The following is a 25,348-nucleotide window of genomic DNA, read 5'->3' on the forward strand; positions in this document are numbered from 1 at the left end:
GGCGTGTGGAAGTGCCTGGGCCAGGGACTGAACCCGCACTACGGCCATGACCCAAGGCACTGCAGTGACAACATCAGATCCTTAACCCACTGTGCCACAGGGGAACTCATGTTGTCCCATTAATTTGATGATCACTTTAGGACTGGGGTGTACAAGTTTGATCATGTTAAGAAGGCATCAGATGATTTCTATTTTTGAATGATTTTATCAAAATGACCCATTTAGATTAGGGCTGAATTTTGTTAAAGGCTTTTAAAATATCTACAAAAATGATCATATGACTTTCTCCTCAGATCTATTAATATCTTGTATTATATTTATACATCACTTATAACAATCCTTCCTTGCATTCTCAGAAGGAAATTTTTTTTTTTATTGGCCGCACTTGCAGTACATGGAAGTTCCCTGGCCAGGGGTCAAATGGGAGCTGCAGCTTTGGCCTGTACGACAGCCTCAACGACACCTGATGTGAGCTGCATCTGTGACCTATGCCACAGCTTATGGCAACACCAGCTCTTTAACCTACTAAGTGAGGCCAGGGATTGAACTCACATCCTCATAGAGACAACGTTAAGTCCTTAACCCACTGAGCCAAAGCAGGAACTCCAGAAGAAAATCTACTTATTTGGTTATGCTATATTATTTTCTTAATGTAGTTTTGGATTTGTTTGCTAATATTTTATTTAGGATTTTTGCATTGATATGATTGAAAATGGTCTTTGCTTTTCTTTTTTCTGTTATCAATGTTATAATTGCCTTAGAAAAAATGATATGGAAGTTTCTCTTCATTTTCTATTCTTTGGAACAATTTATGTAGTATGGGATTAACTGGTCTCTATCATTTTGGTAGAATTCCCCTGTGAAACCATCTGGCCCTGACCTTTTTTATGGGGTAGTTCCTCAATAACTTTATTTCTTTTATGAAAATTGTTCTGTTAAGCTCAAATGGGGCCAATTTTGGTAAACTGTGTTTCCCTAGAAAACCTACCCATTTCCTGTAGGTTTAAAATTTTATCTGTGTGTGCCTTTTAATATTTTGACTTTTGGCATCATGCTAATATATTGCATTGAAATATATAAAATTAAATCAGTATAGATTCAGAAAAGCCTAAAATTTAATACAAAGGGAAACAAACTATATTTGAAATAAAATGAGTAACATCACCATGTTGAATGACAAAATGAGCTAAACCGTGTAACATTTGAATACAGTACTTTGACTGTATATCTTCATCTAAAGACATAAAAAGGGCAAACACATCTTAAGCTATACCTTACTAGGTTTGTTTTTCACAGTGGTAAGGCTGTTGAAATTCTAAAAATACTTTCGGTATTTTAGAAATCCTGTAGTGTAAGATTGAGCAAATGAGTAAATATATTGATAATGTCGAAGGCTAGGTAGTCTCAATGTTAGGGAAGAGAAATATAATATAGAATGGGGGAAGGCTAAAAGGAACTATATGTTGTGGTAGATTAGAATGAAAAGTATCAGTATGAACACATTATATATAATTTCATACATATAAATATTTAAAATTTCACATGTATGTAAATGAATGAAACTAGAACACACCCTCACACCATGCACAAAAATAAACTCAAAATGGTTGAAAGACTTAAACATAAGACAAGACACCATCAAACTCCTAGAAGAGAACACAGGCGAAACATCCTGTGACACCAACCTTACAAATATTTTCTCAGGTCAGTCTCCCAAGGCAACAGAAATAAAAGCAAAAATAAACCAATGGGTCCTAATCAAACTGACAAGCTTTTGCACAGCAAAGGAAACCGTAAAACAAACAAACAAACAAAAACAAAAACAAAAACAAAAAAAGACAACTTACAGAATGGGAGAAAATAGTTTCAAATGATGCAACCAACAAGGGCTTAATCTCTAAAATATACAAACAACTTATACAACTCAACAGCAAAAAAGACAACAACCCAATGGAAAAAAAAATGGGCAAAAGACCTGAATAGACATTTCTCCAAGGAAAATATACAGATGGTCAATGAGCACATGAAAAAATGCTCAACATCGCTTATTATTAGAGAAATGCAAATCAAAACTACCATGAGATACTACCTCACGCCAGTCAGAATGGCCATCATGAATAAGTCCATGAATAACAAATGCTGGGGGGGGTGTGGAGAAAAGGGAACCCTCCTGCACTGTTGATAAGAATGTAAGTAAATGTAAAAATTCTGGAATTGAAAAACACAATAACTGAAATGAAACACTTGCTAGAGGGGCTCAGTGGTAGATTGGGCTAGCACAGAAAAGAATCTGTGAATTTGAATATAGGTCAACTGAGATTATCTAATCTGAGGAACAGAAAGAAAAAAATAAACAAAATGAACTGAGCCTCAGAGGCCTGTGAAACACTGTTAAGCATGTCAATACACACATACTGGGAGTCCCAATAGGAGAGAGGAAAGAGGAAGATGCAATAAGGAATATTTGAAGGAATAATGGCTGATAATCTCCCAAATTTTGTAAAAAAGTAGGATAAACCCATAGAGATCTATATCTAGACACATCGTAAGCAGACGTATAAAAGTCAAAGACAGAGTCTTGAAAGTAGTAAGAGGGAAGTGACTTATACAAAGAATTCTCAGATTAACAGCTGATTTATCATTATAAGCCTTGGAAGCAATGAGACAACATAGTCAAAGCACTGAAAGAAAAGACTGTCCATTCTTATGGAATAAGAATTTCACATTCTTTAAAACTACATTTCAAAAATGAGGGGTTCCCTGCTGGCTCAGTGGGTTAAGGATCTGGTGTCGTCACTGATATGGCTCTGGTTACAGTGGTGGTATGGGTTTGATCCCTGGCCCAAGAACTTCAGCATGCTATGGGTGTAGCCAAAAAATGAAGGCAACGTTAAGACATTCACAGATAAACATAAACTGAGATAATCTGTCAACAGCACACTTCTCCTACAAGAAATACTAAGAGAGTCCTTCAGGCTAAAATGAAATGACACTGAACAGTAACTCAAATCCACATGAGGAAAAAAGAACACCTGTAAAAGTAACTATACAGATAAATATAAAAGATAGTATGAATGCATTTTTTCATTTATAATGCTTTTTTCCTCCTCCCCTATTTAAAAGACAACTGCATCAGGTAATGATTATATCTATATTCATGGCCACATGATATATAAAGATGTAATTTGTATGACAATAATACCACAAAGGAGGTGAAGGAATAAAAGTATAAAGAGGCAAAGTTTTAAAAATACTATTGAAATTAAATTGGCATTAACTCAAATGAGAGTGATATAAATTAAACTGTTACTTGTAATCCTCAGAGAAGCTACTAAGAAAATAATTTTTTAAAAAAACATGGAAAAGAAACATCAAGAGAACTAAAATGGTGCACTAGAAATTATTTATTTAACACAAAAGTATGCATTAATGGAGGAATACAGGAACAAAAAAGACATAAGAGATATAAGAAACAAATAGCAAAATTACAAATACAAATTCTACCCTATCGGGAATTACATTAAATGTAAATTAATTAAACACTCCAATTAAAAGACTGAGATAAGCAGAATAGAAAAACTTGACCCAATTACATCTGCCCACCCGGGACACATTTTAGATTCAAAGACACAAATAAGTGGAAAGTAAATGAATGGAAAAACATTTACCATGCAAACAGTAACCAAAAGAGAGCTGGAATGGTTACACAAACATCAGATAAAATAGACTTTAAGACAAAAATTGTTACTAGAGATAAAATGGGACATTTTATACTGATAAAAGGCTTAACCTGTCAATAAGATATAGTAACAATAAACATATATGCACCTAACAACAAAACCCCAAATATACAGAAACAAAAAACCAGGCAGAACTAAAGGGGAGAAACAGACAATTCAACAACAACAATTGGAGATTTCAAAATCTCACTTAAAAATGGATAAAACAGGAGTTCCTGTCGTGGCTCAGCAGTTAACGAACCCAAATGACATCCATGGGGACGTGGGTTCAATCCCTGGCCTCTCTCAGTGGGGTAAGGATTCAGCATTGCCATGAGCTGTAGTGTAGGTCACAGACGTGGCTCGGATCCTGTGTTGCTGTGGCTCTGGTGTAGGCCGGTGGCTCTGATTGGACCCCTAGCCTAGGAACCTCCATATGCTGTTCATGCGGCCCTATAAATAAGACAAAAAGACAAAAAAAAAAAAAGAATAAAACAACTATACAGAGGATAAACAAGGAAAGAAAAGACCTGAACAACACTATAAACCAAGAAGACCTAACAGACATCTATAGAACACTTCTTCCTGCAATAGCAGAATACATATTCTTCTTAAGTGTACACAGAACATTCTCTAGGACAGACTATATGTTAAGACACAAAATTAAATCTCAATAAATGTAAAAGGACTGAAACATACAAAGTATGTTCTCTGACTACAACTGAATGAAATTAGAAACCAATAACAGAGAGAAATTTGGGAAATTTACAGATATGTGGAAAGTAAACAACACATTCCTAAATAGCCAATGGGCCAAAGAAGAAATCGCCAGTGAAATTAGAAGATACTTTGAGATGAATGAAAATGAAGACACAACATATCAAAACCGCTTAAAGGGAAATTCGGTCATAAATTTCTATATCTAAAAAGAAAGATATCAAATCAATAATCTAATCTTCTTAAGAAGTTAGGCAAAAAACCAAAAAAAAAAACCCAAAATAAATAAATACCAGAGCAAGTAGAAGGAAAAAAGTAATAAAGATCAGAGTGGAAATAAATGAAGTTGAAAATAAACAAAACAATAGAGGAAAATCAATGAAACCAAAAGTTGGTTCTTTGAAAAGATCAACAAAACTCACAAAACCTTTAGACTAAAATTTTAAAAAGGAGAAAACTAATTACTAAAACAAGATACAAAAGAATAGATAACCACTAATCTTATAGAAATAAAAAGGATTATAAGAGAGTACTATGGGAGTTCCTATTGTGGCTCAGCAGAAATGAACCCAACTGGTATCCATGAGGATGCAGGTCTGATCCCTTGCCCACTCAGTGGGTTAAGGATCTGACATTTCTGTGAGCTGTGTGGTATAGGTCACAGATGTGACTCGGATCCCACATTGCTATGGTTGAGGTGTAGGCTGGCAGCAGCAGCTCCTATTTGACCTCTAGCCTGGGAATTTCCATATGCCACAGGTGTAGCCCTAAAAAGAAAAAAAAAAGAGTACTATGAACAATTCTATGCCAACAAATTAGAAAACCTAACTGAAATGGACAAATTCCTAGAAAGATACAAGCTCCCAAAACTGTCACAAGAAGAAATAGAAAATATGAATAGACCTATAATAAGTGAAGAGATTGAGTAAGCAATTTAAAAAACCTTCCTACAAAGAAATCCCCAGGACCAGATGTCTTCACCAGTGAATTCCACCAAATCTTTAAAATAAAATTAACACCAATCTTTCATTAACTATTCTCAAAAACAGAATAAGAGGGAACACTGTCCAATCCATTCTATGAGGCTACTATTACCCTGATGCCAAAAAAAGATGAAGACATCATAAGAAAACTATAGACCAATATCCCTTATGATTATAGATAATATAATTCTCCACAAAATACTAACAAACTGAATCTCACAGCATATGAAAAGGATTATATGTGAGACCAAATGGAATTTGTCCCAGGAACACAAGTGTGGCCATCGATTAATATAATATACCATATCATAGAATAAAGGACAAAAGCCACATGATCATATCAATAACACAGAAAAAGCATTTGACAAAGTCCAACATCTTTTTATGATAAAAACACTCAATGAATTAAAAATGGAAGGGAACTTCATCAACACTTAGCAGTCAATATATGCCAGATGCACTGTTCTAACCACTTTATATTCATTAAATAGTTTAATTCTCACACTAACTCTATGAGGCAGAAACTATTATTACCCACATTTTACAGATGGGAAAAGTGAGGCAAAGAGCATTTAACTAAGGTTTCTTATGCTTGGAAGCTAAGCAGTAGTGAAGCTAGAATTAGAACACAGAAATTCTGACTGCAGAGTCCATGTTCTTAACCATAGTCAACTACACTGTCTCTCAATGAATATGAAATAATAATAATAATGATGAATAAACTTGTTTTCCTAAGAACTAATACCTAATCTTCATCTATAAGTAAACTTTAATTCATGACACTGTTGACTTACATCAGTGACCATAATTTGCAATACTAGTAAGCATTTTTAACATTAATAGGAAAGTTTAAGTTGGTAAAGCTGGGTCAATTTGCTATTTAATTGTACTTTAATTCATAAAACTGGAGATTATTATTTATAGGAGTAAGCATAATTTATTAACATTGTAAAAAACTTGTAAAATTAGTTATAAAATTTTATGGCAGTGATTCAATTTCTATTTGTGACTAAAATTTAATTCATAACTGTGGTATTCTATTTGTGACTAAAATTTGATTCATAACCATTATTAACCTATGTCAATAATCATAACTTTGGAGTTTCCTCGCGGCTCAGTGGGTTAAGGATCTGACATCGTCATCACTGTGGCTTTGGTTACAGCCATGGCTCAGGTTTGATCCCTGACCCAGGGAGCTTCTGCATGCTCTAAGTGCAGCAAAAAAAAAAAAAAAAATCATAACTTTGATATTAATAATTATTTATAATATCAATTGGAATGTTAACCATATTACTAATGGTTTCTATTAGTAACTGTAAGATAGCTCAAAACATAGGTACCCATAATTTATATTAGTAATCTTTTCTTTTTGTCTTTTTTTTGCTATTTCTTGGGCCGCTCCAGCGGCACATGGAGGTTCCCAGGCTAGGGGTCCAATCGGAGCTGTAGCCACCGGACTACACCACAGCCACAGCAACGTGGGATCCGAGCCGCGTCTGCAACCTACACCACAGCTCACGGCAACACCAGATCGTCAACCCACTGAGCAAGGGCAGGGACTGAACCCGCAACCTCATGGTTCCTAGTCGGATTCGTTAACCACTGCACCACGACGGGAACTCCTATATTAGTAATCTTAATTTATAACATTGGCAATAATTTGTAACAGTTTTTTACAATGTTTATATCAATAGTTTAATTTCTTTTAGTAATTATAACTTAATTCACAACAGAGGTACTAATCACTTACACTGATAATCTTTTTTTTTAGGGCCGTACCCATGGCACATGGAAGTTCCCAGGCTAGGGGTCTAATCAGAGCTATAGTTGCCGGCCTACACCACAGCCACAGCCACTCAGGATCTGAGCCATGTCTTCGACCTAAACCACAGCTCAGGGCTACACTGGTACACTGGATCCTTAACCCACTGAGTGAGGCCAGGGATTGAACTCGCGTCTTCATGGATACTAGTCGGATTCATTTCCGCTGTACCACAACGGGAACTCCCTGATAATCTTAATGTGTAACACTGGTAATAGATTGTAATCTTAGTTATACCATTTGATGATATTAGTAATGATAATATAATTTCTATTATTAAGTATAATGTAATTCAAAAAGAAACTTATTTGTATTAAAGCATAATTTATAATATTGATAATAATTTGTAATAATAGCAATAATCTTCAATGACACTAGTAATGATTATTTAACTTCTATTAGGAACTATAATTTAATTCATAACATTGGTACCCATGATTTACATCAATAATAATAATTTGTAGTACTGGTTTTAATTTATAATTTATATCGGGTGGTAATAGTAGCCCAATTGTCTATTTGTATACAATTTAATTTGAAACTTTACTGTTGATAATTTTTATTGGCAATCCTAATTTTTTTGGGGGGCCACCACAGCTGCAGCAATGCAGGATCCTTAACCCACTGTGCCACAGCAGGAACTCCATGGCAGGCCTAATTTGAAACACTGTTAACATTTCTATCAGGAGGGAAGTTTGATAATGTTAACAACGAGGACTTGATTCATTTATTATTTGCTTCTTAAGGCTGTACCTGCGGCATAGAGAAGTTCCCAGGCTAGGGGTCTAATTGGAGCTGCAGCTGCCGGCCTACGCCACAGCCACAGCAATGCCAGGTCCGACCTGTGTCTGCAGCCTATGCCACAGCTCCTGACAACACCGCATCCTCTACCCACTGAGTGGATATGAGTCAGGTTCATAACCTGCTGAGCCACAATGGAAACGCCTAGAAGTCAGTTTTTTAATACTGGCGAGAATAGATACTATAATAGGATCAATGATTTAAATCACATTTGTAACTACATAAGTAAATTCAGAGTATTAATAAAGCCTATCACGAAGCGAGGTCACCCTCCCCATGCATGTGCTCTGATAACAGCACACACTGGTAACCCATCCACTGGCAATACTATTGCAGTCGGCATGGCATTTCCCCTCCTGCCCCCTCCACTTCCCCAAGACTCACCATCTCTTTGTGATTTGGGTAGAAGGTCTGATCGATTAGTGGGAATTCCTCTGTCCCCAGTTTCTTGTGCAGCCGAACCATCTGGGCAAACTATGAGAGCCAGGAGAGACAGGTCAGTAAATCCTTCGCCTGGAAGGAGTCTCCAAGCTGGGACTCCAGGCTTCCAAACTTCCTCTGTTCCCCCAAATCCCAGTGATGTCAAGCTCCCACTGGCATTCGTGAGCTGCCTCCTCTGCCAGTAGCACCCTTCCTGTCACTTACCACCCAGGGCTTGTCACAGAAGTTGTAGACAGAATGCAAAGAGTTAACGCTGGGGATTCCGGCATACTGCAGCCCGATGACCAAACTGCGGTAATCTCCATTCCGCGCCATGCTGAAGGCATGCTGGCGGATCAGCACGAAGTCTGGCTTCAGAGACCTGGGGTGGCAAGGGTAGAAGGGCTCAGGGTCCCCCCTTAGAGCTCCTCACCACCTTTACCATAAAGATCAAGTCTCCAAATCTCCGCAGCTCCTAGAATCTGCACAGTGGTTTCTCACCTCAGCCACATGCACAAGCCCTTCCCTCCACCACATCCACCCGTTCTATCCCTTCTTCATCCGTTGACCCCCTCAAGCCTGTCCTGCCTGCTCTTCTCCTCGCCAGGGTCAGCTTGCAGCTTGCCCACGCAGCTCTGATAGCTCCCTGGTCACGCTTTCTCAGACTACTTCTGTCCACAAAGGATGCTGCCCAGAATAAATTCCAGTCTCGGGACCTCTATGGAGAGGGCTATTTCCTCTACCTAAAGATCCCCCCCTCAACCACGATATCTGCATGCATCACTCCTCCACCTCCTTCAGGTCTTTCCTCAAATGCCTCTCACACAACTGGTCCACCCTAAGCAGCCTGCAGACCCTTCACCATCCAACCATCCCTACATCCCTTTGGCACTTTTTTTTTCCTTGGCACTTTTACATGTTCTTTATGTGTTTACTGTGTCTATCTCAAGTAGACTGTAAGCTTCATGAGAGCAGAGGGATGTTTTGGCGGGGGGTGGTCTGTTTTGTTCGCTGCCAGGTCCTCAGCATGTAGAAAACTCCTGGCACACAATAGGTGCTCGATAAATACTAGTTGAACATATTGAATATATCCTGGTATGCAGTAGATGCTTAAGAACTGTTTGTTGAATTAATAACTGAAAAGTTGGCTTGTGGTCTACTGGGATCCTTGGCTCTTCTGCAGAAAAGAGGCTATCTCCTTACATTCTATGCCTAAGTTCTTTTTTTTTTTTAAATAAAAATTGTGGAGTTCCCTGATTGCACAGTGGGTCAAGGATCCAGCAGTGTCTCTGCTGTGGCTCAGGTAGCTACTGTGGCGTGGGTTCAATCCCTGGCCCAGGACCTCACACAGGCCATGAGTGTGGCCAAAAATGGAATATAATTGACATAATATTATGTAAGTTTTAAGGTGTATAACATGTTGATTTCATACATCATAATATTATTATATGATTGCCATTGTAGCATTAGTTAGCACCTCTATCATGGCACATGATTATCAATTCTTTTTTCATGGTAGAAATAATTAAGATCCAGTCTTTCAGCAGGTTTGCTGATTATGATACAATATTGTTGTCTATATTCACCATACTGCAGATTAGATCTTCAAGACTTATTTATCTACCAGTTGGAAGTTTGTACCTTTTTTTTTTTTGTCTTTTTAGGGCCGCATTTGCAGCATATGGAGGTTCCCAGGCTAGGGGTCGATTCAGAGCTGTAGCCGCTAGCCGACACCACAGCCACAGCAACGCAGGATCCTTGACCCACTGAGCAAGGCCAGGGATTGAACCCACAGCCTCATGGATACTGGTTAGGTTTGTTAACCACTGAGCCACGACTAGAACTCCCAAGTTTGTCCTCTTAAACAACATCCTCCTACTCTTCCGCCCCCCACCTCCCCCAGCCTCTGGCTATCAAATTTCTACTCTCTGTTTCTATTAGTGTGGCTCTTTTAGATTTCACATATCAGTGATATCATATAATATTTCTCTGTATGATTTATCTCACTTAGCATAATATCCTCAAGATCTATCCATGTTGTCACAAAAGGCAGGATTTCCTTCTTTGTCATGGCTGAAAAACATTGTGTGTGTGTGTGTGTGTGTGTGTGTGAGTAAGTTTTTTTTTTTTTTTTTTGCTTTTTAGGGCCACACTTGCAGCATACGGATGTTCCCAGGCTAGGGGTCAAATTGGAGCTGTAGCTGCCAGCCTATGCCACAGCCACAGCAACATGAGGTCCAAGCCACGTCTGTAGCCTACACCACAGCTCAGGGAAGGGCCAGATCCTTAAACCACTGAGCGGGGCCAGGGATCAAAGCTGCATCCTCATGGATACTAGTCAGCTTTGTTTCTGCTGAGCCACAGTGGGAACTCCCTGTGTGTGACTTCTTCATCCATTGATAGATACTTAGGTTGTTTCCATATCTTGGCTATTTTTATGTGCCTAAGTTTTTGTTCCCAAAGGATAGGACGGTAGGTGTGGATCCTTCCTCAGCACTAAGGGAGCATTTATGGCTCTCCCATAACACCAAGGAAACCTTGTTATACTCACCGCATGACCTTCACCCCATTCCGAAGAACTTCCATGTCCACGGAGAATCCACCATTGGCATGAGCCACGAGGTTGAGATCAGAGAATTCAGCCTGCGAAGGAAAAAAAATCAGGGATTCACTCACATGGCACAAAAATGACCACTCAGTTTGCAGTCTGGACAGCGGACTCCCAGGTCCACCCACCCCAACTAACCTGTTCTACTTTAATGTCAATTTCTCCATGGATCTTTTTCCCTTTGAAGTATTTCGCCCTAGAGAAGAAAAGCAGAGCACATCTGTCAATGCTCAAATCTCAGGAAGACCAAAGCCAGGCCAGTCCTTTGCTCCCTTGGCCCCTTCGGTGCCACTAGAAAAACCAGAAAGTGATTTATACTTGTTGCAATACCTTGAAAATCCCAACAGTTCTTTGTGAACAACGATGCCTTTTGTCATTCTTGTGGAGGTGTGTACCTGTCATTGCAAACTATAAAATAAGCCCTCAAAACACAGGGAGCAGGCATTTCTTAAAGTATGGTCTGCCTCTTGCGTTGCTGTTGTAAATGTTTCGGAAAAGCTTTGTGAAATGAGTGCTTTGTAAACTGCAACATCCTTCAAAACTGCATGGAGGGGAGTTCCCATTGTGGCTCAGTGGTTAATGAATCCAACCAGGAACCATGAGGTTTTGGGTTCGATCCCTGGCCTTGTTCAGTGGGTTAAGGATCCGTGTGCTGTGAGCTGTGGTGTAGGCTGCAGACACGGCTTGGATCCCGCGTTGCTGTGGCTGTGGTGTAGGCCGGCAGTTGCAGCTCCGATTTGACCCCTAGCCTGGGAATCTCCACATGCCGCAGGTGCGGCCCTAAAAAACAATGACCAAAAAAAAAAAAAAAATACATGGAGGTTTGTAAACAGCAAAGAGCCTTAGGGGATACACATCTATGGGGTGTGTCTAGGTATGTCTCAGCGCCCATGACTGTTTCTGTGCCCTGAAGCATCTCTCAGCTCTCTAGCCCTATCCCAAGGAGGACATGGTGGATTCTGAGAAGGACACAACACCCATGAGTGGGCAGCTCCATTAGAAAAGGAGGAGGATTTTTCAATTGGGTTTATTGTTGTTGTTGATGATGGAAGATAGTATGAGAAGAAGAATGCATATATATGTATATATGCATGACTGGGTTACTATGCTGTACAGCAGAAATTGACACACCCCTGTAAATCGATGATACTTTAATAAAAAAAGAAAAATAATAAAAAGGAAAAGGAGAGGAAGGGTGTTTCCTTCGTGGCTCAGTGGTTAGTGAACCCGACTGGCATCCATGAGGATGTGGGTTCTATTCCTGGCCTTGCTCTGTGGGTTAAGGATCTGGCATTGATGTGGCTGTGGCGTAGGCCAGTGGCTGTAGCTCCAATTGGACCCCTAGCCTGGGAACCTCCATATGTGGCAGATGTGGCCCTAAGAAGAAAAAGAAAGAAAGAAAGAAAGAAAAAGAAAAAAGAAAAGAAAAAAAAAGGAGGAGCAGATTGAGGGTGCCGGATGGCTGGGATTCTATAAAAGCCGGGGCCAGCAATGATGGGGGTGCGGAGGAATGCAGCTGAGGAAGGGGGGCAGATACAGGAGGGAAGAGGGGTAGAGACAGCAAGAGAGACATCATGGAACTGCTGTGTCACTGTCCCTGGGCCCATCCACAGCTAGGCTCCTCCCCCAGGCCCAGGATTCCTACTGGACAGGCTTCTCCATAGACAGCAGCTCATCCCCAATCAGGCTCTCAAAGAAGGGGGCTAGGCGGAGGGAGCCATTCCACAACATCGGGGTCTCTGATATACACACTGTACAACCGGGCCCTGGTGATTTCACTGACATGCCCTAAAGACCCCAAGCACAGCCCTTTTCTCCTCTCTCTCCCTCTCCCTACCGCCACTCCATCACTGACAGGGTTGCTTCACAGGCATTGGAAGAGAATCTCTTAGATCTGCGCATTTTTCATTTAGAAAAGGATGATGAGTGTAGACTGTATCACTATATTTTTTCCAACTTTTGGGACCATAATTGTAGTGGTTACTATGATGCTCTGCTCAGCTCTCCTCTTTAGGGCCAGTGCACCCTGCATAGCAGTGTTGGCAGGTCACAGCTGTGTCCCATTGAGAACTGTCTTCTGTCCCAGGGCACTTCCTCGGCCGAGTTTAGACCTACCTCGGGCAGCCCCTGGCTTATATCTGGTCTAGGAGTGAGTACAAAAGGCCAGTTGCTTGGCCTCTAGAGAGGCTGCCTCTGAAGGGCCATCCTAGCCTCAGAGCTCCCCCTAGGATCCTTGGATGCAACTGCCCTGTGAACCAATGTCTCCCTTGGCTCAACTCTGCCCTCCTTACAGGCCTTGATCCCCGAGGCACTTCCCAATTAGCCTGTGCATGCACATCTCGGCCTCAGAATCTGTTTTCAGAGAAGCAACCGAAAACGGAGGGCCGGAGAAGTCAAACCACAGAGAGGACTCTACTGCCTTTCTGGAGCTGGGCCACCCAGCAGCCAGCAGGCAATAAGGAGCCATCATCTGTGGGGGGTGGAGCACAGATAGCCCCCGACATGCTGGAGCAACAAAAAGCGCAGGTCAGGGCTGTGGTGCAAGAAGGATGCCACTTGAACTATAGGATCTAACCAATCCTATGATACTGGAGATGGCTGCAGTGGGAAAAGATGCAGTGTGGAGTTGAGTCTCCTGGGTGGGAGGATTACAAGGCAGGCCCACAGGGTTTTGAAGCAGCAGTGACTTTTACTGATAGTGGACTTGTGATCTGATACGGGTGGAAGGGAATGCACCAGCTGGTGAAATACCCCAGGTACTGGAGGGTCCAAGGGAAGTGGTAACCCGTCTTGGGGGACTATTCGCTAAATGCCACTGATGAGCTGAAGAAAGATATGACATGCTCAGGGTGAACAATTGCCAGTCGAAGTAAAATGTAAAAGGCAGAGGATGTCCTTGGCTTCACTTAAGGAAATCCCAATCTCCTGCGACCAGAGGGGAGACAGAGGAGAAGATCAGGCTTAGGACTTAATTGTAAGTGTGGTGGAACTTCAGGGAAGGTTGACTCCTCAGGCCCAGTACATCTATGCCATGCTCAGAGCCCTAATAGGACAGGGGTGGGGGCCCTGAGACTTGGGATGGGGATATTTGGGAAGAGGCATGTGCCACGTTGAATTTGGATGCCCCTGAACCCGCTGGGCCTGTAGGAGTAGCCCACTTGTTAGAATACAGAACTTCCCTCTGCTTTAAGAGAATACAGAGGCCATGAATGACGCATGAACCTTATAAAACAACTCTGACGCCTTTCTGGAGTTCCCACTGTGGCACAATGGGATCGGTGGCATCCCTGCAGTGCCCGGATGCAGGTTTGATCCACGGCCCGGCACCGTGGATTAAGGATCTGGCATTGCCGCAGCTGCAGCATAGGTCACAACTGCAGCTCAGATCTGATCCCTGGCTCAGGACCTCCATATGCCACAGGGCAGCCAAAAAAAAAAAAAAAAAAAAAAAAAAAAAAGCAGAATGAAAAGCAACTCTTACCCCTTTCAGAATCAACCTCCCTTCCCCTCCTGGCAACCAGATCAATGATCAGGGTCAAATCAAAGCACGACCCGGCTGGAGAGGTTCTAAGCTAGCAAAGGAAGGAAAGGAATGAGACACAGCAGCTGAAGAATCTGGCTAATGGGTATCGGGAGGGAAACATGGAGTTGGAGCACTCTCCCAAGACACAGAACTTCAAACCACGGCAAGGACTCGAGGAAATGTTGCTGAGACATGGTTGGCTGACATGGGGAAGCTTGGGGAAAAAACAACAGCCCACACCAAGAAATGCCAGCTTTCCATGGCAGATTATGGAGGAAAGGCTCAAAGGGCCCTGTGAAGCAGCCGTGTTAGAGTAGATGTACTACTTAGGTCCAGAAAACCCACCAGTTGATTATATTCTATGGGAGGGCTCAGAGGCTATGCCCACCTTCTCAGATCAATGAGGAATAGGCTGGGGAGAGTGGCAGCAGCCATGCTGAGAAGCATGGTAGGTTAAGGTCATAAATGAAGTCCTGGCCTATGTCCTGCCCATGGTGGGTCCACCCAGTGGTCACCTCCCTAGCTCACAAATACATAATTGGAAGGGATATATATCTGCGGTTTGCAGAACCCCTACATGAGTTCTTTGGCCTGTGGGGAGAAGAGCTATTACAGTGAGGAAATCCAGATGGATACCTTGGAAACTACACTCCCCCTACCCTGATCAAAACTGTAAGTCAGGTGTTCCCTGCGGGCCTAGCGGTTGGAGGTCCGGCATTTGTCACTGCTGTGGCTCAGGACACTGCTGTGGTGCAGGTTTGATCCCTGGCCCGGAAAGTTCCACAGGATGCGGGTGCAGCCTAAACAAACAAACAAACCCTGTAAGTCAAAGACAGCAGTGAATTGGAGTTCCTGTTGTGGCTCAGCAGTAACGAATCCAACTGGCCTCCATGAGGATGTGGGTTCGATCCCTGGCCTCGCTCAGTGGGTCAGTGGGTTAAGTATCCGGCATTGCCATGAGCTGTGGTGTGGGTCACAGATGCGGCTTGGATCCTGTGTTGCTGTAGCTCTGGCATAGGTTGGCAGCTGCAGCTCTGATTTGACCCCTAGCCTGGGAAATTCCATATGCCGCGTGTGTGCTCCTAAAAAGCAAAAGAAAAAAAAAAAAGAGACAACAGTGTATCTATGCTAGGGGTGATGGTGGAATTTAGAACCTCTCTGAAAGATCTAAAAGAGGCAGGGGTGTTAGTCTGTTCATATCTCCACTGAATTAACCAATATGGGCCCTGAGGAAGCTAGATGGATCCTGGAGAATATAGATTATCGCACATTCAACCAAGGAACAGCTCTGATTTGAAGCTGCTATACTGGACATACTGTCATTGCTGGAGCAAATTAAAAGAGCTCAAGTGTGGCTGATTTAGTGAATGCATTCTCTTCTATCCTGATCAGAAGAGAGGATCAGAGACATTTAATACTCACATGAGACTGACCACAACATACACTGACTGTCCTGCCAGAGGGCTATGTTATCTTTCTCACCCTCATGTTAGAACATAGTCCAAGGGGACATGGACCATCTGGACATCCAAGAGACTATGACACTGGACTACTGTATCAATTACATTTTTTTTTTTTTTTTTTGCTTTTTAGGGCCACACTTGCGGCAATACGGAGGTTCTCAGGCTAGGGGTCAAATCAGAACTACAGCCAGCCTATACCACAGCCACAGCGACACAGGATCTGAGCCGCATCTGCAACCGACACCACAGCTCATGGCAACGTTGGATCCTTCACCCACCGAACGAGGCTAGGGACAGAACCCACAACCTCACAGTTCCTAGTTGGATTTGCTTCTGCTGCGCCACAACAGAACTTCCTTGATTACATCATGTTGATTGGGCAAGAGGAGCAGGAGATGGTCAGCGCATTGCCTTGATAAGATACATGCACTCCAGAGGATGAGAGATAAATTCTACTAAGACTCAGGGTCCTGCCACTTTAGGACAATTGTTAGGGATTCGGTGGTCCAAGGCATGCCGGGAGAGCCCCTCCAGATAATAGGGCAAAGGGTTGCATCTCACACCTCCCACCATGAAGATTAAAAGGAAACTTCTTCAGATTCTAGAGGAAGCAGATTTCACACCTGGGAAATACTGCTCTGATCCATATTTCAGGCGACACATAAGGCTGCTAGCCTGAGCAGGTCCAGGCTGTGGTGCAAGCGGTCCTGTCATTCATGGCATCTGATCCGGTAGATCCTATGATGCCGGAAGTGTCAGCAGTGGGGGAAGATGCGGTGTGGAGCTTATGCAAAGCCTGAGTGGGAGGCCCCTGGAGTTCTGGAGCAGGGCCAAGCCATCTGCAGCAGAGAATCACACGACTTTGGAGAGGCAAGTCCTGGTGCGGTACTGGGCCCTGAGAGAGACACAATGTTTGACCATGGGGCACCAAGGGACCATACAACCTGGGGCCCATTATGAGCTGGGCCCTGCCTGGCCCATCAAGCAGTCAAATCAGATGGGCCTATAGCCAGGATCGGCAAGTCCAGTCGAGCTGCCTGAGCAAGTGTCGTCCACACGGTCATGCCAGTGCCTGTCTCAGCTCACTGAGGGGCATCCTTACGACCAGGAGATGAAGGAAAAAAAGTATAAGCTTGTTTCATAAATGGGTTTGCTTAGTATGTGGGTGGAAGCCAAGAATGGACAGTGGCGATGCTAGACCCCTACTTGGAGTAGCCTTGAAAGACAGTGGCTAAGCCCCCGATGGGCAGAGCTTTGGGCTGTTGCACCTGGTCATCTATTTGGTGGGGAAAGCGAAGTGAGCCAAGATTGGAGTATCTGTTCACTGATGGGCAGTGGTAAATGGCTCGGCTGATTAGTCAGAGGACTTGAAGGAAAAATATTGGAAGATCAGAAAAAGGGGGTCTGGGACACAGAAATGAGAATGTGTCCCAGGGGAATGGAGATGAAATGGAGTGAGGAGTGAAGATCTTTGTATTGCGTGTTAACACCCACCAGAGAGCATCCACCCTGAAAGTGGCACTAGGCAACCAGGTACAGAGAATGACTCAGCCAGATGATGGCAGCCAGCTTCTAGAATCAGCCACCCGTGTGGGCAGACGGGCACATGTATGAAGTGACGAGAGTAACAGAGATAGAGGCTACCTGTGGGGCCGTTATTACTGAGTGTCCAACCTGCCAGGACCAGAGACCAATATTGAGTCCCTGACCCAGCACATCCCTCAGGAAGACCAACAAGCCACTTTGTTGCAAGTTGACTACACTGGGCTCCTTCCACTCTGGAAAGAGTAATGATGATGATGATGATGATGATGATGATTATGTCATATCTGTGGCATATGGAAGTTCCCTGCCCAGAGGTTCCAGGGATTGAAATCTGAGCTGCAGCTGCAACTACACCAAAGCAGATCCTTAACCTACCGGACCAGAGATCGAACCCATGCCTCTGTGGTGACCTTCGCTGGTGCAGTCAGATTCCTAACCCACAATGCCACAGCAGGAACTCCAAGTAATGATTAATTTTGACCAGGATATTCTTTTTTTTTTTTTTTGTCTTTTGTCTTTTTAGGACCACATCCATGGCATATGGAGGTTCCCGGGCTAGGGGCTGAATAGGAGCTGTAGCTTCCGAACTACACCATAGCCATAGCAACATGGGATCTGAAGCCACATCTGCGACCTACACCACAGCTCACAGCAATGCCAGATACTTGATCCACGGAGCGAGGCCGGGGATCAAACTGCATCCTCATGGATGCTAGTTGGGTTCGTTAACCACTGAGCCACGACGGGAACGCCTTGACCAGGATATGCTATATGTGGATATGCCTTTCCTGGCTATAGGACCTTGGCCAGCATCATTTTCCAATGGTGTACATCATATTCGATCTACCAGTATTTGGAATCCCATATAACACTGCGTTGAACTGAGGGACACACTTTACAGCCAAGGAGGTACAAAAGTAAGCCCGTGACCGTGGAATCAACTGATGACATTACATAACACACCACCCAGAAGCTGCTGGTCTGAGAGAGTGATGGAACAACTTGATGTCGCCACAGCTGAGACCCCAGCTTGGGGGTGATGCTGTGCAAGGATGGGGTACCGTCCTCCGAAACACAGTGTACAACCTAAGTCCACGGCCACTGTTTGTGCTGTGTTCCTAACACGTAGGCTACACCGGTCTGGGAGTTGCGAGGCGCAAGTAGGAGTGGCCTAGCTTACCATGGATCCCAGGGATCCACTTTGGGAATGTGTGCTTCCTGTTCCCTTAGGGCTCTGCAAGGTTAGAGGTCCTGGTTCTCCAAGGGGGCACTGCTACCAGGGCACGGGGCAAGAATCCCATGACATTCTAACCTTTGAGTGCTACCTGGACACTGCAGGTTTTACATGCCAATGGACATGAAGAGCAGTCACTATCTTGGCAGGGGCACGTGACCCTGATCATCAGGAGGAGATGGGGTGCTGCTATACTACAGGGGTGGGGAGGAATAGTTTGGCTCCCAGGTGATCTGCTTGGGCACTCCTTACTCAACCTTGATGGCAAATGGACAAGTCCAGCAGCCACAGCCTTAGGAGAGCCTGGGGACCAAGAGCTCAGGGATCCCCCAAGGCTGAGGGAATGGATCACTCACCAGGTAAGCCACTGAGACTGAGACAGGTGCTAGCTGAGGGAATCCAGGATGTTTCGTAGAGGAAGGAAACGACGTGTCATTTATTTATGCCACGTTTGTCAACTGTGGCAATGAAGGTTGCCGTTTGTCCGACTAACCGTGCCCTTTCAAGTTTCCCCCAGAAGATAGGACCAGTGGAATCCTGGAAATGCTGCTATTTCCAGATGGGGTGAACTTACTTCTAAAAAGCAGTTCAGAGAAGTGAGGAGTTCCCACTGTGGCGCAATAGGATAGCTGGTGTCTCTACAGTGCCAGGAAGTAGGTTTGACCCCCACCCCCGTCTGGCATGGTGGGTTAAAGGATCCATAGTTGCCACAGCTGTGGTGTAGGTGGCAACTATGACTCAGATCTGATCCCTGGCCCGGGAACTCCATATGCTGCAGGGTGGCCAAAAAAGAAAAAAAAAAAAAAAAAAAGGCAAGTGAATCCTGAAACTGCTCTCAAAAATAAATTCTATATTAAAGGAGGAAAAAATAAAAAGCAAGTGAATCTGAGCAGTCCAGGAGACAGACTGTGTGTTCCGCCCAGATCTTCACACCCCTCCTCCATGTGGCATCTGTCCCCCAGCTTCTGGGACTATCTTCTGCTGAAGGCTCACAGTGCTGTCCCTCACTGGAAACTACCCTCTTCAGCAGGGATTCGCCTTTTGCAAAATTATGCCTCCCCCTGAGGCTGATGACTGACAGATGCAGGAACACAAAAGCCTGGCCCCCCCCATCTCAGTTGGGACAATTCTGAAGGGTCAGCCCAGCCCCAGAGCTCCCCAGATGATTGGCTGAGGCATCTGTTGTGGCTGCATTGCAGCTCAACCTTTCCCTCTGCCAAATCCTGCTTCCTCCACTCCTCCTCTGCAACAGGTGTTATTCCCAAGAGCTCTTCTCGATAAATTTGCACACAAATCTCAGAGTCTCAAGGTCTGCTTCCACATAAATCTAAGAAAAGAAGCCACAATAAGGAACATATAACCCGCTATAGACATCTTTACATAATAACCCACCATATATATATATACATATATTTATAATATATTATATAAGACGCATATAATGTTATACAGAAAATATGGGATGTCTTATATAACATATTGCATATTACATATGTATTGGTAAGTCTAGAATATATATATATATATATGTATGAAAGTTTCAGTAAATCACATTTAGTATGTATAATAGAGTCTGATATGTTCTATTTTATTCCATTTCATGAAGAAAAACATATACCTATGTATGCATTATATACTATAAACCCACTATATAACAAATGTATAGAGAATGTACGTCATATAATATATGGTACACATTATTGATTACATTATTGGAGTAAGTTTTGCCAAATAATAATTCTACTTACCCATGCACAATATATGCTATTTTCTATTTCCATGTATCATTATTATCATTTATCATATTTCTATTTTCATTTCAAGAAGAAAGTGAAATGTTGGTTACAAGCCAATAGGTGACCCACAGCTTGACTAAATTATTACAATTTAGCTGGACTAAATTATCTGCAAAAAGAGAAGATGGGTTTCAACTCTGCGTTTGCAGCTTTAAACCACACAGGACACCCAAGACTCAGGAAGGAATGAGAGTCGTGAGGTTTGGTTTGAAAGGCGTCAGATTGTACTTAGGTGTACAATCCATTACAGAATTTGCACAACTCCTTTATTCCAGGCCGAAATCCCTAAAGCTTACGTGGTTCTGAATGTCTGCAAATGGCTGATGCAGAGGTCTCTGTTCCCCGCACTGAATCTGGTGCACACAGGCTCTCTCCCTTTGTCCACCCCACCCCACCTACAGTAGGCACTACATAAATATCTGCTAGATTGGAAGAAAAGACTGGAGCAGCTGCTGGGATGATGGAGGGCTTTGGGGATGTAGACTCGGAAGGGAAGAATTTAGCAGGTGCTTAATAAATGCTTGCCAGACAAATTACAAGAAAAAGTGGAAAACACTGGAGTTGTGGTTATGGAAAGGGGAAAGGTCTTGTCAGTATTCAGTAGGTAATTAATAAATGCTTGATGGAAGGAAGGCAAAGGCAGCAAAGGACCCGCCTAGAGGGTCGGAGTGGAGAAGGGATGTCTAAAGGGCGGTGGCTACCAATACACAGCAGGGGCCCTATTAAGGGTTGTTGTGTTCAACAGAGCAAACTGAGCCAGGAAGATGGCATCTGTGTGAGTGGGTGTTGGTGAAGGAATTATAACATGTGTTCATGCTTGATGGATGGAGGGAGAAGAGAGTGAAGGAGCCTACCATGGGGATGGGAATGTGGTTGTTGGAACAGAAGCGAGAAGGTGATGAATGCTTTTTGGATTCATTGGGGAGAAAGGGCAGTTGGGAAGACGGCTGCTACGTGGGGGAGGGAACCTGGCCAGAACACAGCAGGTATGCATTATGCGCTCTTAGGATTGTGTAGTGTGAATAGGCAGGATGGAAATCGTTGAAGGGAGAATTAGGGCTACAGGAGGGGGAGAAGAGGCTTTGGAATATGGAGTTCTTCATAGGAGACAACAAGTGCTCATTAAAAGATAGTTGGGGCTGAGTGGAGGAGAAAGTATGGAGAATCCAGCGGATGGCTGGGATTAGTAGGAAAGGGCACTGTGTACACCTGAAGCTAACTCAATATTGTAAGTCAACTATCCCCCCGAAATTTAAAATATAAAACATTTAAAAATTAAACACTTTTGTAAAAAATTTAAAAAAGGGAACGGAAGGGGGGTTCTTCCTAGCATATAGTGGTGCTTAATAAATGCCTCCCACACTCTTATACATGGAAAGTATGCGATCTGTAGAATGGATAAATGGCTTTGAGTAGAGAAAAAGCCTGTTGGGTAAGGGGTCCTGGAGGGAGGGGTGATTAACCAGCAAAGAGCTGGTGCTCAATAAATTTAATCTGAAGGAGACCCCTGGAGAGACAGTTCTTGAGACAGGGGCAGGAACTTCCAGGCTTGAAAAGAGGAAGATGAGAATGGCTTTCATACAGCAGGTGCTCAATGTGTGTTTATTGGCTTAAATAGAAGAATGGCCCTTTGGGGTCTGGATTTAAGATTTGGAGAGGGAATCCTAGTGATACTGGAGGGAGTGGGAAAGGGGTAACCCTTCTAAATTGGGTTCTAGATTTATCGAAGGAAAGGACCCTGGGGAGAGGTTTTATAATAGACACAGGTTCATCCTAGGAGTAAAGAAGGGGAACCTACTCCCTACACACAACAGGTACTGCATACATGCTCACTGGGAGAAAGGCACTTTGGGGAGGAGATGTGAGTATAGAGCACACAGAAGGCACTCCATAAATAAAACTCACAGGAGCCACCAGAGGAAAAGGCCTTTGGGGGAAGGTGATGAGAACTGAGCAACTGGAAGACAATGACTAAATGCTCACTGGACCCAGTAAAAGAAAAGGTCTTTTGGGGAAGGGAGGTTAGAGGTGGGCATATAATCACTGGATCCACTGGAGGAAAATTCTTTGGGGGAAAGGGATACGGTAACTTGACTTATGTAAGCCTGACACTCCATCCTTGTGAGGAAAGGCTGTTATGGAGAAGGCACAGAATCGGGCACACAGCAGGTGCACCACGAATGCTCCAGGAGTGATTTTTTTAAAAAAGGTCTTTGGAAAAAAGGTGGCAATGATGCACACAGCAAGTGCAGATACCTGATCACTGTATCATTTGGAAGCAAAGGCCTCTATGGAGAGAGTCTAACGTTGGGTCATGCAGAAGGTGCTCAATACATACAGACTGAAGCCACTGGAGGAAAAGGTACTGGGGAGAGGGTCTGGGGTAAGCAGCAGGCACTCAATAAATGCTTGCTGAATACCCTGGAGGAAAGAGCCTTTAGAGAAGGCTCACACCTTCAGACTAGGCAGTTGATAAATACTAGGTGGGTCCCCCAAAGGAAAGGTCTTTGAAGAAGTAGCTTGAGAATAGGGGATAGGCACTCAAATAAATGCTTTCTAGAACCACTGTAGGAAAAGGATTTGGAGCAGGGAGTCTGAAGATGAGTCACACACAGAAGGATCAAAAATGCTCATAGAACTGATTTGAGGAAAATATGTTTGAGAAGGGGGCTTGGGGATAGGGCATACACCAGGCACTTAAATTCCTCCTAGATACTTTGGAGAAATAGGCCCATGGAGAGGGGGACTGAACTGGGGTACACAGACGGCATTCAATAAAGGCTCACAGGATCCATTAAAAGCAACACTCTTGGAGAGAAGCTGGGGTGGGATACACAGCAGGCACTCAATCAATGTCCAGTGAACAGTTTTAAAGGTTTCTGAGGTGAGGGCTGAGGTGGGGCATATAGCACCCTCTGGATACTGGCTCACGAGATCAGAGAAGGCAAGGACTGAGGGGGACAAGACACATATCAAACTCTCAACTAATGTTCACAGAATACATGTAAGTCAAAGGCCTTGAGGAAGGGCTCCCCACTGAAGAACACAGCTGGTACTTGATAAATGCTCACAAGATCCACTAGAGGACAAGGCCTTTGGGGCACGGGTTGGGGGGTGCAAGGCACATCAGGCTCTTGAATGTCACAGGATATACTGAAGTCAAAGCTTTGGGGAAGGAGGCACACAGCAGGTGCCCGATAACTGCTCCGTGTACGGATCCAGAAGGCCTGCCTGGGGGTGGGGGGAGCAGACGCAGCAAGGGCAGGACACAGGAAGCGCTCCGCGCGATAATTTAAAGGAAAAGGGTTTGGGTGAGGGGGCCAGGCACAGGGCACACAGGCGGCGCTGGATAATTGCTCATTATGGAACTATCTGGGGACCCAGAACCGCGGGGAGACGTCTGCAGCAATGGCTTACCAGTCGGTGTGGGGCTCGTCGATTACCAGCAACACCCTGGCGGCGGCGCCCCCACGGCCTGCGCCCCCAGAGCCGCCGCCCACCTGCTCGCTGAAGGTGGCGGCCGCGGCCGCCGTGGTCTGCTTGACCGCATTGGACAGCGAGGAGAAGAAGCCACCGCCCCCCGAGGACCCAGGGCTAGGGGCAGCCGGAGAGGCTACGGGGGCGGATGAGGAGGCCCTCTCGGCAGTGGCGGTCCCAGGACCGGGCGTGGCTCCGGGGCTGGGGGCAGCAGGCGGCGGCGGGGGCGGCTGCGGGCGCTGCAGGTCTGTCATGTACCCATTTGGCAGATTGGCCATGAAGTTGCTGTCCGACAGGCGGCGCCGCAGGTAGTTCATGGCTGCGGCGCGGGGCAGGGGGTCCTAGGAGCAGTCTGGTCAGGAGCCGCGGGGGCGGACCGCGCGGGGCCCAGGAGCCCAGCTGCGCTCTGAGGAGCGACGCGACTCTTCCGCTGCCCGCTGCAGACTGAGGCAGCGCTCAGTCGCCGCCGCCGCAGCGCGGATGGTCGCGCCCGTGCCCCCCTATCTCGCGCCCCGTGTGGTGCAGTCCGGCTGGGCCGGCGGCAGCGCGGACGCGACCAAGGAGACCGGGAAGGGGAGTTTGAGGAGGAGCGGCGAGTGACGTCAGCGCGCCTTCAGTGCTGGGGAGGCGGTGGCGCGCGCCGGCAGGCGGGGGCGAAGGCGCTGTCCGCGGTGCTGAAGACGACAGTGCGCACGCGCCTCGCCGCATTCCCGCCTCCCCTCCCCCGCCTCCGTTTGGGGATGCGCAATTTGGGGAGTGGGGGCGGGGTGAGTGCTTGTCGGGAGGGTCGCGGTGGCGGGGCTTCAGGCAAGTCCCCCCACCCCGCCTCATCCTGGTCTTCACATTCATTCGCACCCACACGGAGGACCCTCCGCAGATACTCGGTTTCCAGTGTTGATATTCACCACAGGAGGTATTTGGGGGGTGGGGACGGATGGAGGCACACTCGGAAACTCAAAAGTAGAGAAATAACTCCCTCACGGCAAGGCCTGGGGGTCACACGCAGTACTCTGCGAGGAGATCAGTTTCCCACGTCCACACAAGCTCAGGTAGGTAGAGTGAGAGTGATGGGTGAGGGGGTAACGTAGACAGCATCAGACAGGCGGAGGTGGACACTTGGGCAGGTGCACACTCTTGCCCTGGGTGGAGGGGCCTGGAGGCACACAGGGAATGACACATATGCGGATGTACATATAGACACACACAAAAGTAAGGAAACACACGGAGGCATGTATGAGAA

At 44.8% G+C, this 25,348-nt stretch overlaps 1 protein-coding gene across 2 annotated transcripts in view; it reads right to left on the bottom strand.

Annotated features, from left to right (window-relative positions):
* The window catches only part of SYN1 (synapsin I), a 51,977-nt gene extending 27,411 nt beyond the window's left edge, over positions 1-24,566 (bottom strand). The window contains exons 1-5 of one of the 2 annotated variants that reach the window (XM_005657788.2): positions 24,049-24,566; positions 11,209-11,266; positions 11,014-11,105; positions 8,688-8,844; positions 8,427-8,516 (exon numbers count right to left, since the gene is read on the bottom strand). In XM_005657788.2, coding sequence (XP_005657845.1) covers positions 8,427-8,516; positions 8,688-8,844; positions 11,014-11,105; positions 11,209-11,266; positions 24,049-24,425 — 774 coding nt within the window. In that variant the 5' untranslated portion in view covers positions 24,426-24,566. 2 annotated transcript variants of the gene reach the window in all.
* Positions 24,567-25,348: the final 782 nt, after the last annotated feature.

Source organism: Sus scrofa, chromosome X (genome assembly GCF_054392235.1).
Source record: "Sus scrofa isolate SSC_HxYL_T2T_F1_AM1 chromosome X, Sscrofa_HxYL_maternal_Yorkshire_Landrace_v2.0, whole genome shotgun sequence".
Lineage (NCBI taxonomy): Eukaryota > Metazoa > Chordata > Mammalia > Artiodactyla > Suidae > Sus > Sus scrofa.